A 16,945-nucleotide genomic window follows, 5' to 3' on the forward strand; every position below is an offset into this window, starting at 1 on the left:
CAGTATAATTCTCACTCCTCATTAGACCTCCTCTCTTTCCTTTCTGTCACCCCATCCCTGCCTCTTTTAACTTATTTACATGGTATGCTTTACCTTTACATATCCTATCTATCCTTCGTGTTTCCATAGCAACTCAGCCTCTTGCTGAATCCGAAAGCTCAGAGCCACCAAGTGAGTAGTTGGGAACTGCTCCCCTTTGGTCTGGAGTGCTATTTGTTATGCTGTAGCCCTTCTATTGAGGGAATTAAAGCACTGCACTGCATTACTTTGTCTGTTAACCAACAATCTGGCATTAATGTGTTGTGTGAGCATGTAGCTGTTAAGAACCCAGCATGGTACCACTCTTCCTCCTCTTCCTGTTGCCCTACCAAGCATGCGGTAAAAAAAATGGAAATACGAGATTTAGAAGAAACATGGAGGGGGAAAAGAAAAAAAGTAAATTATCATTTCCAAAAGGAATGTTTTCTTTTCACATTTTCCATTAGTGATTTTAGTGTTAAAGCTGCCTCCACAATAGGGATGTGGACTAAATAATCTTCTTGCTACCCTGCCTTGCTCTATTTTCTGTGAATTTAGGGAGATACAGTTGATATTGCAACTATGGATGCTGGATGTTGAAAGAAGATGCAAATGAGGAGGTAGAATATCTTACATGAGGAGAGGGAGCATTGCCCCATCTTACCACTGATGCCCTGCCTGCATTAAAAGAGGTCTAAGGCTTCACAAGAAGTCTATACCTGACATGGGAATTGGATTCAGATTCCCTCAGCTCTTGCTCAGTACCTTGTTAGATAGCCATTCCTAGTGAGACTGAGTCAGGTAAGCAGATGCTTCCATGCCAGATGTGAATAGTCTAAGGAAAAATAGCTAAAACTTGCATTAGTTGATTTGTGCATAAAAGAACCGTTTTGAAATGTCTGGTTTAGACTAGCTGTTAAGAGTTCAGTGACACACCTTCCTGATACTGAGTGGATGTATCAAGTGTGACTTTAATCTTTACTTGTTAGGAGATTTATAGCCAATCACATGCCAATATGAAAGCCAAGCAAATATTTGCAACACAGTCCTGGAAGACAAAGAAAAACAATTAAGGAAGACATAGGTTTATATGGTGCATATGTGTGTTTTGAAAACTAATCATTTCTGCAAAGCGAAATGTGCTTTTTTTTCAATTTGCAATAATGAAATGTCTGCGTTTCTGTGATTATGGTCTTTAAGATAAATACCCGTGTGTCTACCTGCAGCGGGTTAGAAATGGTTCATCACTTCTAAACGGAAAACACTAAAAGCATGAAGTATGTGATAATCTGGGGGTTTGGGATGGAGGGAGAGGATAGTACGGCTAGCCTGGAACTGTCACAGGAATTTTAAAAATAAAAATTATAACTGCATTTATAACTGGCACATTCCATGGTCTTGCACATCGCATGAAATGTCCTTTTATCTGTCAGGGACCACAATGAATGCTTTCCTTCTTCCAGTATTTTTCCTGTATACAACACGCCAAACCATAATTCGTGATGCATCTGGTAGTGATTCTATATTGCTGAAGAGAACTTTTAATTCTGATCAGACTTGGAGGGTGGGGTGGAGGAGGCAAAGGGCAAGGGAAAGGTGGTAATCAGCAGGTCTACTAATAATCTATTTTTTTTTTAATTTCTTAGGCAGTAGAGACTCCGTTTTGGCTGTTCATAAGTGGGGCTAGCTTGACTTGTGAGGGAAAATGTTGTGTTAATGTTTCGCAGAACATTTTTTGTTTCTTAAAAAGAATGGATCTTTTTACCCAGAGAAGGTACTAAGAGCCAGTGCATGATAGACATTATCACACATGTTTTGTTGGGGATGGTGGGGAGGGGGGTGGTATTTGTTGGGGGGGGGGGATGTTGGGTTTTTTAAGGGTAAAAGTTTCCATTTTCACCGACATTGAAGTTCAGGCTCTTATACTGAACAGCAGCAGATCTGACCTGTCACTGCCTTATTGTCATTTGTGTACATAGTCACTTATGCAAATAGTAGACACATTTGTTTTGTATGCTAAGTTATTCTACAGTATATGAATATGCTATATTCAACAGCACAAAAGGGTGCTGGCACAAGGCAGATGCTCTTATAACTTTGCATCATTTAATTATTGATGATGCTGCTGAGTGATCTTGTGTCTTAACCTAACCTAACCTCAGTGGTTAAATGAATGAAACCAGGAGCAATTAGAAATTGAGAGCTGCTGCGTAGCATCATGAAGTCAGGAAAATGAACAATGGATCTAATCGAAACCTAATGAAGCTGAAGAGCGTTTCATCACTGACTTTAGTGAGTTTTTGACTTTGTGATCAGTAACATATGGGAGATGTCTATAGTCGTGTAAGAGGTTTAGGAACATGTATCTCCTTTGACTTAATCCTCTTAGGTTGTTCGGATCAATAGTTCTGCATCAGTGGCAATAATGGAGTTTATCTTGCAGCTCTCTCTCTGCTGGGGAATCTCTTTTGCCTCGAAATGTTTGAGATCACTTGAAAAAGTTTGGCTTTTATTTTCAGTTGAATTACTAATTTGGGTCTTCTATTTAGTCTCCTGGTTTTCCAGAATCTGTAGGAGCTTTTGTCACATTTACTAGATACTGGCCAACAGATTCAAAAGCTGCAGGATGAGGGAGGTGGAGGACACTGAGCAAAAGACATGCAGGTGGAAAGCCAAGTGGTTTTTTTTCTATAAAATCTGTGTTACCTTTCACAGTGCATCCAGTCCATTCAAAATAGGTTGCAGTCTTAGGGAAGAGGTCACGTGGGCACCCCAAGGAGCTGGTGACTCTTTTTGCTTTGGAATTTCTTTCCCATGAAATGGGCCTGGCCACCAAGTATTTGTTAAGATGACAGACGAATGTGTGCCGGAAGCCTGTTTACATAAAATGTGAAAGTTTGATAGAGCTGTTGATGAATTCATTTGTCTTTCACACTCCTTTTCTTTTTACTTTTGCTTATTCTAGATTTACCAGGAAGTAAGCACAGATGTGTATATTCTCTGCCCCTGCCTGTGTCCAACCAGAACCCAAGAGCTACTATTGCAGTACCTTGAGGCAAACAATGCTGAGGTCCCTGTCTCCAAAGAAATTTAATATTCAGAGACAAATCTAATCTAAGATCTAGTTAGCAATGGAGTTAAGGAGAAGCATTTTCACAGAACAGACAAAACTACATCTCTCCTTTTCACGCTTCTTAAAAATATGATCTACAAGTAAGCTGGTCAATGGTCCATATCTCTTAACGAGCCATGATAATAACAGTAGCTATAAAAGATGTTTATATCATGTTCCTTGGTCCAGTAGTCCCGAGAGAGACAGTGCGGATTATGAAAGCCCTTCCATTTTCAGATTCACATAAGTACTGCCTGTGAATAGAAGCCTACGTGTACCAGGGCCTCATTCCTCTTGCAAACTCCAAGACAATCAGTGTTCGGACTACCCAATTTCTACTCACGACAACAGGATGAATTTCAAGGTTTTAAGCTAAAGACAGTATTTCCAAATATCTTCTGTGTCTTAGAAGCCTCATCCAAAGTAGCTTTTGGTTATATTTATACTACTCATTTCGCCCTTGATCTTTAACTAAAGCTTTTTCTCGGGAGGAATTGATCTCAAAGGCGGCCTCTTGCCTGTTTTTAAATCTCATATTATGTTAAGCTTACTGGGGATTTGGAAATATGTTTCTTCTTCAGCAGAAGACACTGAATACCTTTCCAGGCAATCTCACAGTAACTCCTAACCTTCCTTCCTTCACAGTGCACCTGCCCAGAGTTCCGTGAGTCTATGTTTATAACTAGAGAAAATGGATTGAAAGCTTACATATAACAAATCGATTTTACATTTTGTATTATCAGTTCTTTCCCCAGTAATGGTATGCCCTTAATCTTGTCAGATACAAGCACCCAAAAGATTGGGGATTTCATTCTCTTTACTCCAAATTAACAGGGAAGTACCAGAGCACTGGGAAAGAGCCTCATTAAGATGAGACAAAGGAACAAACATGAAAAATGCAAGTTATAGACAGTACTTTAGGAAGAGAAACGGAGCATGGAGTTAGTGATGTCATCCAGTCTGACAAGTAATTTGGGTTTTTTCTTTTTTTTTTTTTTCATTCCCCTGTCAAACAGTCTGCACACTTTTTCATCTCTTTCAGCAGTAGCTGTCTTCCTCATGCCATCAATTGTAATTCATTTCCAGTGCAGAGCACTTAATTCCTCTCCTCGTTAACAGAAAAACCCCTTGCACACATGAAATCATCACTGTAATTCATTGTACGTAATTCATTGAATCTTCAGGCTGAAGGTGTTGGATGGAGTTTGTGCACTTTGAGTGATAACTGTCAGTCTGACCAAATTCTGGTTGCAGCTCGGTGATCGAAAGCTCTGTCATTGGAAATGTATACATATACCAGGTTTTTCTCTTTTTCAGTTATTGTTGTTGTTGATATTTAGGAAGACACTTGTTTCTGCAGAGGGGAGAATACATCACCATGAAATGCCGAGGTTTGTCTGCACTGAACTGCAAGGGCTATGATTTTGACCATTTCACCTCTGCTGCCTAGACTGTTTCTGAATAACAATGTATTCCCTTTTTCTTTCCAAACAGTCTTGTATCCAACAGTCTTGTGGATTCCTTCAGCTGTCCCAGTTTTGGTGCACACCCTACAATAATTTGTGTTTCTTCTTTGACTTGGTATTAATAAGCAGCGATGCAGCTGTGCCTAACACTCACGAGGTCGTAACTCAGTGCTTTCTATGGTTTAATATTCTTGTATTTCCAGGCAATTTTACTGTCCCCCAATGTTTCTGGTATATACTGGCTAATTTAATTTTGTTTCTATTTTATTTAGTCTGTTATTCTGTTGTTGATTTTTTCCCTTGCCCATTGTTTACATCAGTTTTTTAATTTTTTTGTATTTTCCATGTGACCTCCTCCACTTTCCTTTCAACCAATCATGTGCGTGCGTATCATGTGACTTTGTCATGTGGCTTGCATGGTGCTGATGATGTCGTCCACGCTGGTGAACAGAAGGTAAAATACTTTGTTCTGATTGGTTGCCTAGATTTGGGGTGAGGATGCCCCTCTGGTCAGTGACCAGGGATCTCCAAATTCCATCACTCCAAAATCCTTCTACAAGCCTTTTGGAGAAGTTGCTCACCACTGTCTGCATGTGAAGAACTCAACTTCAGTCTTCCACACGGAGCCTGAAAAAACTTGGAGGGAAGAGAAAAAAACCAACAAAACACAACAACAAAACCCAACCAAAAATCATGCGGCTCAGTCATTTGCTTCTTTCACTATCAGAGTCCAACAGTCAAGTCCTAGTAAGGTTCTAAAACTCTCTCTGGCATTAACACCAATGGCAAAAATCCTTTTGCCTTTCTGGGTACCCGTGTGGGAACTACAGACTGCTAGTTGATGGGAGGTTGTGGGTAAGATGCTCAGATAACATGAACACCATAGCTCCTGTTGCTTTAGCAACATTTTGACCCTATACAGTATACATTTATATCCATATATATATACATACACACATTCACACTTGTACGTATTTAGCAGCCAGTCAGAAGGATCCGAAATTCCCTGTCTCTGAAATTTAGTTACTGGTAAGCATGTCACATTATGAAAGACGTTTTTCTATCATGAGTAAACCTTAAACACAGCTAGAGTGGGAACTATGTTTTTATAAAGTAGTATATATAGGCACACACAGAGTACATGATGGGAGCTAGACTTCACACAGTTTGCATCAGAAGTACTATTGCACCTGTTTTGCCAGAGCACCTCATTCCTTCCACACAGTGTCTCAAGAACCTGGCAAGGGATTGAATCTAAACTCATTTACCAGTGACAGTTACAGTAGCTGGTGATCTCCATGAAATCAAGAAGCAAATGATTGACCCTTGCAGCTTATGGAGATGAAACCAGTCTCCAAGTAAAGTGTGTGGCAGTGAAAACAATTTCTGCAAAATTGTGATTTTTACAACTCCACTTAAGACTCTGTGCATAATCTGAAGTGGGGGAGGGAGGGAAACTCCTGCTTTTCTGCTTCCCCAACTAAACAAATAATTTTGAAAACCAGGAAGCAATTGGCTTTTTTCAATCTATGAATTCTGAAATCACCTTATTATCTTGGACCACCACCAGGACAGGATTTGGCAGGGGTTTGTCAGGACAACAAAACTAACACCAGTAACCTCCCCACATGACTGCATGCGTGGAAGCAGCCCCTCTTCCCCTTGTCTCTTCTCTCTCTGGTCAAAATCCATGAGGATTGAAGACTTGGTTGTCTCGTTTTTGCATGTTTTTCTGGGTTTGTTCCTTATTTTTGGTTGTTGCTGTTCGCTTCTCTTATGTGCATTCTGAAGACTCACTACTTATTCTTTCTCACCCCTGTGTATTTACCACTCGTGGAGACTTTCCATAGGTATGGCTGATGTTTGTTTCAAATTGTGACACTGTAGGTCACAATCTAGTCCTATTTACATGATGGTCAAAGATTGCAGAAATCAGCTGCTTCCTTGTTCATGTGTTGCAAAAATTACTGTGGATTGCAGTTGTATTCTCTAAGCACAGCAAGGATGCGGGATCTTTCTTCGGTGCCAGCTGGGAAAGGACTTAAGCTCATAGTCTAAAATGCTGCAGTTGTCTAGTAACCAATTTGAGTTGCTTTTCAGAGGTGGGCAGAAGGAACACATTTGATGTGAGTGGAGAAGAGAGATGATAAAAGGTCTCTGTTATCTGCTCAGCTATCACTTCTGGGGTCCAGCATGCAGTTTGTGCTGCTTTTTCGTATTCTCTTCTCTCCCCACCTCAGGTTTTCACTACAGCGGCATCCAGTCCTGGTGCTTGTGGAGCTCTCTGAAGACCAGATAATTAAAAGCAGTTAGCTGCTTCTGAAATCTAACTACATCAGACTAGTATTAGATGAAGGAAGCACTTTGAATGTGAATTAAACAACAGTGAAAGGATACGAGGAAACATTTACTGCTTCCCTGCAGCAGGACATTATTGATGCTATTGGCTTAGCAGGAGTGGATAAAAAATAATTTGAAACTGTGATGGCTCAGAGCACTGTCCTCAGCTACCCTCACATCACACATAGGAGCTAACAGGTGGTCATTCCGGCTTCAGGTGCCTGCAGAACAGTTCCTTATTTCAAGTACAGTTGGTCGGATTTATCGTGAGTTATATTTGGAGCGCAAAAAACGGATCTCTGAGCTTAACACTGGATTACCAGTGATGGGTACTCGGACAGGGCAGGGCCATCACAAATAACTCTTCGTTTCATGCCTGTGCTGTCCTGTATTCTGATCAGAGCAAAGCATTGGCTTCTTCCTTTCTGAAAGTTACAAACTTGGTTTCTGGAAAAGAAAGACGGTGCAGTGACACTTAGATGACTCCTGGGACCTGCACCGCAATCCAGTACAGTGCAGCAATTGCGTAGCCCTCATGGAAAGCAGCAAAATGATTGTGTTGCTTCCTAGAAAGATAGGAGCTGCAAGGCTGGAGCCACCTAATCCCAGTGTCTGGCCAGCAAAATTATTCTGGCCTAAAATCTGATATTAGGCAAACCAACGCAGCAGGAGTCTTTCCTGATGTCATTATTGTTTCTTGAGAAGCCAGCCATAAGGAATGACAGAGGGATCTGGACAGATGAGTGATGAAGAGCCGGAGTCTGGTTGGCTTTTTTCATGCAGCTCTTTGTGGTTGTAAAGATAAAGAAAGAAAAGTTAATGGAAAGAAAAAGTAAGTCCCCAGAGCCACAGAAGATGCGAAAGCAGAAACAGACCTAGTTTCCTAATAGGCACTAAAGAGATTGAAGGCTATCTAATTCCCAGCTCGTCATTTCTGGGCAATGGTGCATTTGGAAGAGCCTTCATAGAGCGGATGAGTTACCCTCATAGGACTTTGTGAGCTCTCTTGAATTCCACTCCGGAGGAGGTTTGCTCAAAAATAGCTGAAACTGCAAGAGTCAGGCAGTGTGCCATGCATGTCTATTAGCTTTTCTCATAGGTAAAGCACCTATTTGGTTTACTCTTTTCCGTTGCTGAAGAGTGTCCTATGGGTGATGCCTAAATCAGTGGGAGTGGTCAAGTGCTAACAAAGTATGTAGGGTGGCTGAAACCTGTAAACTTTACATCTTTGAAAAAATGTCTCAATTTCTCAAGGAGGGTAAAGCATAGGGGTGAAAAATTAAGTTCCTTGTCTGCTGCCCTCCAGGGGGCTCCACTTGCATAATTTGATACTCGCTGCTGGGCTGAATAAGGTGCTATCTGGCTCAGACATAATCAGCACTGTCACACCGTAGACTGAAAGCATAAGATCCTGCATCCCTCCTTCTGCAGCAGAGTGAATTCTAAGCAGATGGGTGCTTGTAAGATGATTTTATAGAGGAAGTCTGGCATCCGTGGAGCTGTCTGCTTTCAGTATGCTCAGTAACAGCATCACAAGAGGGATTCTTTAAGGATCCCACATTTTTTTGGTGGAATAGGCAGATTTCTGCAATATGTCCCGTCAGCTCAGTGTAAATGGGAGATCTCCAGGCATGTAGCACACCTTTGTAATGCACTTTTGCTTTTCAGCCCCCATCCTGTAGGGAGGATGCATGTTCTGTGAGCATGAGTTTCTTCTCTAACCTTCTGATGACAACCTTTTCTCTTCAGCTACTGACACTTTGACTCATTATAGGGATGCTGATTCTGCTGGACTAAACTTTTCCCACTAAACTTCTTCCTCCTTTGTTTGAAACTACACACTAACCCATTTTTAATTTTACAGCCCTGTATCTGGATTACATCTGCCTGCTTAAGATAAATTAAATGCCATGTATTTATGGAGAGAAAACAAAAGTATTTTTCACCAGGGCTTGCACTTTTATACCTGTTGGGTTTCAGCCACTGGGAGTCGTCCATATTCTCCTATTTGAAGAGAATGTTTCTCAGAGCAGAAGTGCATTTAAACTACCGGGGAAGGAAGGAATCGGGAGCTAGAAACTAGACATTTCAAAGTGAATTAAAGTTTCAGCAGAGAGGGTAATTAATCACTGGAATAGTTGTGTAATAAGGTACAGCAGCATCTCTGACATGTAAAATCTATCAAGAATGAGCATCTTTCCAAAGGATGTTCCTTTGCATTTCAGTCTTGATGCTCAATCACTGGAACAAATTTCTAGCCTGTGTTAGATAAGAGGTCGAATTCTGTAAGTACAGTGTTCCCTTATCACTTCAAGATCTCTTTCCTTATTATTAATTATCTCTCTGAGGGGAGGATGGGAAAGAGTACCAATGTTGATCTTGTACTGTCTAGTTATCAGTGAAGCCATTCATCAAGTCTACCGCAAGCATGGCAACAGCTGAGCATTGCTGCTCTTAAATGTTTCAGGAATCTCAAGTGGCTCAGTGTCCAACAAAATAAGTATCCGTGAATGTCCCACCCCTAGTTGTTACTGGGAGCTAGCTTCTTGTGTGGAAAAAAATGAGAGAACAAGACATTTGCTTCTGGTTTCATTTAATTATTGGTTAATAGTCATGACACAATTATGGCAGCAATTTTCAGCATTCATAATTCCAGGAGAAACATGGGCTGGTAAGGGTTTTTCAAATACGTAGCCCCAGTTATTTGGCAGTAAAGATAAAAATCCACTCTCTTGTCTGTATGGTACATGGCAAATGTGGGTGGTCGCACACTGAAGAAGAAATTCTCTTGTCCTTTCTTGAGACATGAATGGCCCTATACTATGTGAACCAGGAGAATTCCAGAGTGCATAGCACCTCTTGTAACATAACCAGGAAAACTATTCCTGTGTGCCATCTGCTTCAAACCACACTAGAGGTCCATGCAAGGGCAGCTCCATGGTCACCTTGAGAGCATTACCTTTGTGTTTTCAGCGTACTGTGAAATCTGTCACAGGGTGGAACACAGCTCTTGAGTGTCCAACTTGTAACATGGGAGTCTTGTAATGGGGATATAGGCAGAGGCAAGGATTGGGAAAGGAAAAATACAATGTGGAAAAAAGGAGCATTCCCTCTTTACATCTTTAAGAGGACTTACTATGTTGTGAAACACAAATGTGTGTATCTCGCATCAAAGAGCTCTGTATATCTGTGGATTGTAATGACCTTCTTGGAACAGTTGGTATGTTAGACAGACCATGTGTTAGCCTGCAAGAAAATCAAGTTAATCTTAAATTACTATTTCAGTCTAGGTCTTGCAGTTTTCTCATTGATGTTTCACGAAAAAAAAAAAAAAACAAACAAAAAAAGGTGCTAGAATTCTTTCTTTGGAGGGGAAGTGGGAGGAGGAAGGGCTTCAAATTACTTCTGAAGATCAACTTTGAAAGATATTGGAAGATTAACCTTTCTCTGGCCAGTCAGAAATGCACGTGCTCTCCATTAGTAGCTGAACACAAATCCAGACAGAAAAGATTTAGAATTGAGAATGTTTTTTGGGTTGAAAGAATTCCCATGACCGATGTTATTTTTCAGAGTTGATCTTAATACAACTACTGGCTTATTATTTCCTTTCATATTTAGTATAATGCAACAGAACTAAGTCTTTTTGAAAGTTTTACTCTAGGCAACAGGCTGAGATTTTAAAACTCAGAAATGTTACTTCAGTGTCCTGGTTCTGTTGACATTTGGATACATTCAGGCCCGGAAGTTGTGAGTGTCACCATTTCAGAGTTTTGGAATTGTTCTCTTTGGGATACATTCACAATTGGGTCATCTTTTAATTGTATTTCACCATACTTTGGTGTATCTGTGAACATGTGTTCAAGAAAGCCTATTGTCCAAACCACAAGTGGCGCTGCAAGACAGGTGCTTCAGCAGAACCGTAGGTCATTTCAAGCTAGAAAGGTAAAAGTGTGTGCTCAGCATTAGCAAACTGTGCAAACATTTGGGACACGTATTTAGATTCAAGGTGCAGAGCAAAACACAGGATGTGCATTGTCTGTTGTATTCTCCTTATATAAATTTCCTGTAGTCAACTCTAAATGAGCTATTCACCACTCAGATGAATAAATAGAAATACTTCCAAAATGCATAAGATATGCATAACTGTGGTTAAACAGAGGCGTAGGATTTTTTTGCTTTTTAACATTCAACCACTTTAACTGTTATATAAAATACCTATAGGAATTAGGACCTTGTAATGAGACCAGCCAGCAAAGTGTAATTAATCTCAGGAGTTTACTGGATTTGCTAACTGCAGCTGATCTGTGAGTTTTAACGTACGAATAATTGCCGTGTTGGTTTTGCTCAAATTACCCACAAAGAAATTGGGCAGAATCGCTTCCAGAGAATAGCAGCCAACATGGTCAAAAAAATCGTAAGAAGCTTTTAAACCCAGAATTCATGGCTTAAGCACTTAGACTACATCACAGAGCTGATACAGTACTTACTGAATACTTTAGTAAAATGACCTAGTAAGCTTCAGTGAGATTTATGATCAATTTGGTCAAGTCTTACTGACTGTCACTAGCATTTAAACTCTTGGGACATTTCAGGGCTGTAGAAATGTCTCCAACTCCAATCTCAGATGAGCGTTGGCATAGAGGAACCTAAGCCTTTCTTGCCTTTATGTAAAATGGAGCAAAACAAGCACCCGGGCACTGACAGAAAGTTAGCAGGACCTGAGATCTCTTGTGGCCTATGTCACTTTTGAAAAGAGAGAGCAGTGCTCTTATCATTTAAGTTCTTTTCCTGATTTGATACTTAAGTTGTTGGGGAAAGGGGGCTCTTCAGTTGATGTGGGTTTTTTTTCCACAAAAACAAATAAAAATAGGTAATAATTTCTCTTGCATAGTAAATTCACACCCTGTTGGAAACGATTGATCCCTGGGGTAATATGAAAGCGGAAGGAGGATGCATGTCTCTTGAGGAATTTGCTGCAGTATTTCTGTGGGGATATAAATGTGTAATCAGACAATCTGTGGATTTGACTTTTGTTAGGAGAGTTGTTATAGTAAAGGTATGAGAAAGAATTACTTCAGCTGGAATTGGGGAACCAATCCTCTGCAGATTGTGTGTGCATGTTATGGAGAAATTGTTTAGAAAAAGCAGTTGTAGAGACATGGGTGTGAAAGGGTGTGGTTGTAAATCACAGAATCTCCCCGATTGGAAAAGACCTGTAAGATCATCCAGTCCGATCATTAACCTCACACTGACAACCCACCCCTAAACCATGTCCCTGAGCACTACATCTACACGAGCCTGAAATACCTCCAGGGATGGGGACTCCACCCCTGCCCTGGGTAACGCGTTCCAGTGCCCGATGACCCTTTCAGTAAAGAAATTCTTCCTAATATCCAATCTCAACTTCCCTTGGTGCAATTTGAAGCCATCTCCTCTTGTTCTGTTGCCTGTTATGTGACAGAACAGGTCAACGCCCGCCTCTCTGCAACCTCCTTTCAGGTAGTTGTAGAGAACAATAAGGTCTCCCCTGAGCCTCCTTTTCTGCAGGCTAAACAACCCCAGTTCCCTCAGCCGCTCCTCATAAGATGTGCTCCAGACCCCTCACCAGTTTCATTGCCCTTCTCTGGACACGCTCCAGCACCTCAAGGCCCTTCTTGTGGTGAGGGGTCCAAAACTGAACACAGTACTCAAGATGCAGCCTCACCAGCACCGAGTACAGGGGTAAAATCACCTTCTTGGTCCTACTGGGTACCCTACTCCTGATACAGGCCAGGATGCCACTGGCCTTCTTGGCCACCTGGGCACACTGATGGCTCATGTTCAGCTGGCCATCAATCACCACCCCCAGGTCCCTCCCTGCTGAGCAGCTTTCCAGCCACTCCTCCCCAAGCCTGTAGCGTTGGTGGGGTTGTTGTGGCCAAAGTGTAAGACCCCTCATTTGGCCTTATTGGAACTCAAACAGTTTGCCTTGGCCCATCAATGCAGTCTGTCTAAATCCCTCTGCAGGGCCTCTCTGCCCTCAGGCAGATCAACACTTCCACCCAGCTTGGTGTCGTCTGCAAATTTACTGAGGGTGCACTCGATCCCCTCATCCTGATCATTGATAAAGATGCTAAACAGGACTGGCCCCAGTACTGAGCCCTGGGGCACACCACTTGTGACCGGCCACCAACTGGAATTAACTCCATTCACCACCACTCTCTGGGCCTGGCCTTCCAGTCAGTTTTTTACCCAGCAAAGTGTATGCCCATCCAAGCTATGAGCAGCCACTTTCTCCAGGAGCATGCTGTGGGAAACAGTGACAAAGGCTTTACTAAAGTCCAGATAGCATCCACAGCTTTTCCCTCATCCGCTAAGTGGGTGACCATGTTGTAGAAGGAGATCAGGTCAGTCAATCAGGACCTGCCTTTCATAAACCCATGTTGACTGGGCTGGATCATCCAGTTGTCCTGTGCATACTATGTGATGGTACTCAGGATGATCTGTTCCATCAGCTTCCCTGGCACTGAAGTCAAACTGATAGGCCTGTAGTTTCCCAGATCCTCCTTCCGGCCCTTCTTGTAGATGGGTGTCACATTGGCTACTTTCCAATCTGCTGGGACCTCCCCAGTCAGCCAGGACTGTTGGAAAATGATGGAAAGTGGCTTGGTGAGCACCTCCGCCAGCTTTCTCAGAACTCGGGTGTATTCCATCTGGTCCCATAGACCTGTGTGTGTCTATGTGCTGCAGCAGGTCACTGACCATTTCTTCCTGAATCAGCGTGTTTCAGTTTTCTGCTGATGTCAGGGGTGCAAATTGGGAAATTATAGCTTTTTCTTTTAAAAATGGTTGTTACAGAAGAGTGAAGGGGTCTAGTTCTCTCCAGCCTGTATTCATTGCAATTAGTTATACCAGTGCAAGCTGAGTGAAAAGATGTGCTGTTGTGATTCAGTACCATTTTTTCCACATTCAAATGAGTGAGCACACCGGCAAATATCTGATCCAGCAACTATAAAACCTACACAACAAACACAGGTCTGTATGACAAGCACCATGTCCCTTTTCGATGATGCTCTTTACTTCTATGTAAAGGCTGCAGGAGCAGCCTTCCTGTTTGCCACATACCCTATCTTGATGTTTTTCAGGTGTTTCACATCAGTGTGTTATAACAAAAACCGTGAGGAACTGGTCATTGCTCTAGGATATTCTCGGGGAAGGGTGGGGTCTTTTTCACTTAACCTCTGACTCTGTTCTGGCACACACAAAAATGGTAACTTGTATCAGTGAAAACAAACTACCACATGCCAGAAATACTTGGGTCTTCCAAATATTTGTGCCCTAGACGTGCAGTGTCCTCTCTCTGGGTCAGAGTGAGGCTGATACCGGCTGAGTATAATGAAGTTTTTTTTCTGATTTTGATGAGTACTTTTTCCCTAATGAATTTTTTACAATTAAACATAAATCCACCATTGTTTCAGGGGAACCCAGCGCACCCAAACTGGAAGGTCAGATGGGAGAAGATGGTAACTCCATTAAAGTCAACGTTATCAAGCAGGATGATGGTGGCTCCCCAATTAGACATTATCTGATCAAATACAAAGCTGTAAGTATGCCTGACACTTGTACACCAGATTTGTATTTAGCCTGTTCAGTACTCAGGCTTCCCTATGTTGGCAGACAACCCTGAAGTTAAGCTCTTGTAGGTAGGCCAGTATGAGAATACATGCTAGGCAGATGTGGTGGAAGTGTATAGGGAATGAGACTTGACATGCACAGAAGCAACATACCCAATCTCTGTCTCATTTCACTTTGACTATGAAAGATTATTTCTCCATGCTGTCTTCTGTAGAACTGTGAGCTTATGCTAATTGCATGCACTTAGTAGTATTTCATTTCATATACTTCTGAGATAGGATTGCCAGCAACAAATTAAATAGCAGGGGACCAGAAGTTCATAGTGTAGAGCATTGCCCACCTTCAGGCGTGTATCTAATCATAACTTTCTGTTGGTCATTGAAACTGCCATATTTGATTCAGTAACGGGTGCTTCAGTACCAAATTATTCTGCAGATTCAATAAGGCATTCAATGTAGTCAGTGGATACACAGATGAAGTGAGAGATGCTATTGAAAGCGGTTCCCATTTAGGCCTAACTTAATCAGCTCTCATTGTAAATTACCTAGGATTGCAAAATACATGATTCTCTGAGCAAAGCATCTAGTCCTAGCCTTGGGAAAGAACATCTATGTGATGAGGAGCTAGCGTTGTTGTAAGCTGAATGTGGCCCTTGTTTTGTGTTATGTGGGTTTTGATGTTTTTTCCCTACAATGGGAAAATGAAAAAAACCCAAACAAACAACCCCCCAAAAAAACACCACACCAAAACAAGAACACCCAGTCAGAGAGATTCCTTTGCACATCCTGGAGGAATGAGGAGGAATAGGACCTTGAAAGAGGACCTTGAAAGACCCTGAAGCTCTTCAGGGCAGCAGAAAGAATTGCCAGAAGTTATTAAAGCCTTTTTCTATTGTCTGCACACGTTCTCAGTCTTAATACACCTGGGGGCAGCTCCGCTGTACCAGTGTGTTTGTGCTGAAATATGGAAGCTTTCCAGCTATTAAGAAAGCAGGACATTTTCTCAGTGACTAAGTCTGGCAGATGTGGTGCTGACCTAATCCGTATTGGCTATTAGTAAGCTTTTCTCTATATGCTACAAATGAACAGTCCTTAAAGTTGCAGAGCAAACTTTGTACTGCAGTCTAGAAATCCCAAGGGTATTCGTTGCTGCCATCATTTTGTGCATTTTAGGCTACTTAGAGCTTCTTAGAATGGGGAGAGTCTTTGGAATGTCAAAAGGATAATCTAGTATCACAGAACCATAAATTCCGGCACAGATGGAAAAGTGTGTTTACACAGAGTTCCAGAACACTGCCAAAGACTGTCTCAAGGGACCTTGGCAGTGGGTTTTTCAAATTCATCTGGGTGAAATGTGCATCTGGATTCCCTGAAACTGGAGCAGGAATTGCCAAAGTTACTAGTTGTATACACACCTTTAAAAATCTCTCTTAAGCAGTGTAGATTGGAATGGCAGTGGTAAGCCAGGCTGGAGCCGTGTTAAGAGGTAAATCTCTGTCTCTCAGATTATTTAAATTTGACACACTAAGGCACGAAAGAACACTCTTAAAGTGCATTGCAGGGCAGAGACATGCAGAAGTTGCAGCTTTTCACCTCTGAAATGGAAGTAGTCTAGTGATGAGGCAAAGATGGAAAAAAAACTTCAGGTGTGGTAACACTGCAGAAAATGGGATTCTGAGCAGGAAAGAGGCTGTTTCAGTATCTCTTGTCCTCTCCACTGACAGCCAACAGTACCTGATGCTTTGCACCCCTGAATTAGCTGAGGAGTGTGTGCTTGTGTAGAAACCACCCCACTTCTCCATTTGTTAGTTAACCATTACAGTGTTCTCAGAGCTGGCTACTAATGTTGTGCTGTGTGTTTTGCATCCCTGCCTGTCATCTTGCTGCTCCGCAGAAGCATTCCTCAGAATGGAAACCAGAGATCAGAATTCCATCTGACAGTGACCACGTCATGCTCAAGTCCCTGGACTGGAATGCAGAGTATGAGGTTTATGTGATAGCTGAAAACCAGCAAGGGAAGTCCAAGCCAGCTCACTATGCTTTCCGAACTTCTGCTCAGCCTACTGTCATCCCAGGTACAGCAGTCATAAGCTTTACCATTGTTTTCTGCTTCCAATTAATGCAACAGTGCTTCATCCTTTAATGTGCCTGAGTAACCCTGACAACTTGCTTGCTTAAAGCCATTATCACAATTGGTTACCCATCCAAAGCTTAGTTTTTGCCATGTACATACCTGTACTGTAGTCCGTGTTACAGTATGTACAGCATTAGCAGTACACTGTTAGGAATGCTACATGACAAATCCCTGCCTGACTGTTTGCAGGGAACGTTGGCTTTTTGTATCGGGGTAACAGGATTGCCAGATGAGAAAAGCAGTGGCTAGATAACGCTTTCTG

The 16,945-nt window shown here is 41.9% G+C and overlaps 1 protein-coding gene across 2 annotated transcripts in view; it reads left to right on the forward strand.

Annotated features, from left to right (window-relative positions):
• NCAM1 (neural cell adhesion molecule 1) overlaps positions 1-16,945 on the forward strand; it is a gene marked incomplete at its 5' end in the record, with an annotated part of 137,338 nt that overhangs the window by 101,637 nt on the left and 18,756 nt on the right. For both annotated transcript variants that reach the window (XM_082493943.1, XM_082493942.1), the window contains 2 exons: positions 14,394-14,518; positions 16,444-16,624. In XM_082493943.1, the coding sequence (XP_082350069.1) occupies positions 14,394-14,518; positions 16,444-16,624 (306 nt within the window). The remainder of the gene's footprint in view (positions 1-14,393; positions 14,519-16,443; positions 16,625-16,945) is intronic.

Source organism: Vanellus vanellus, assembly GCF_965231255.1.
Source record: "Vanellus vanellus genome assembly, chromosome: 21".
Taxonomy (NCBI): Eukaryota; Metazoa; Chordata; class Aves; order Charadriiformes; family Charadriidae; genus Vanellus; species Vanellus vanellus.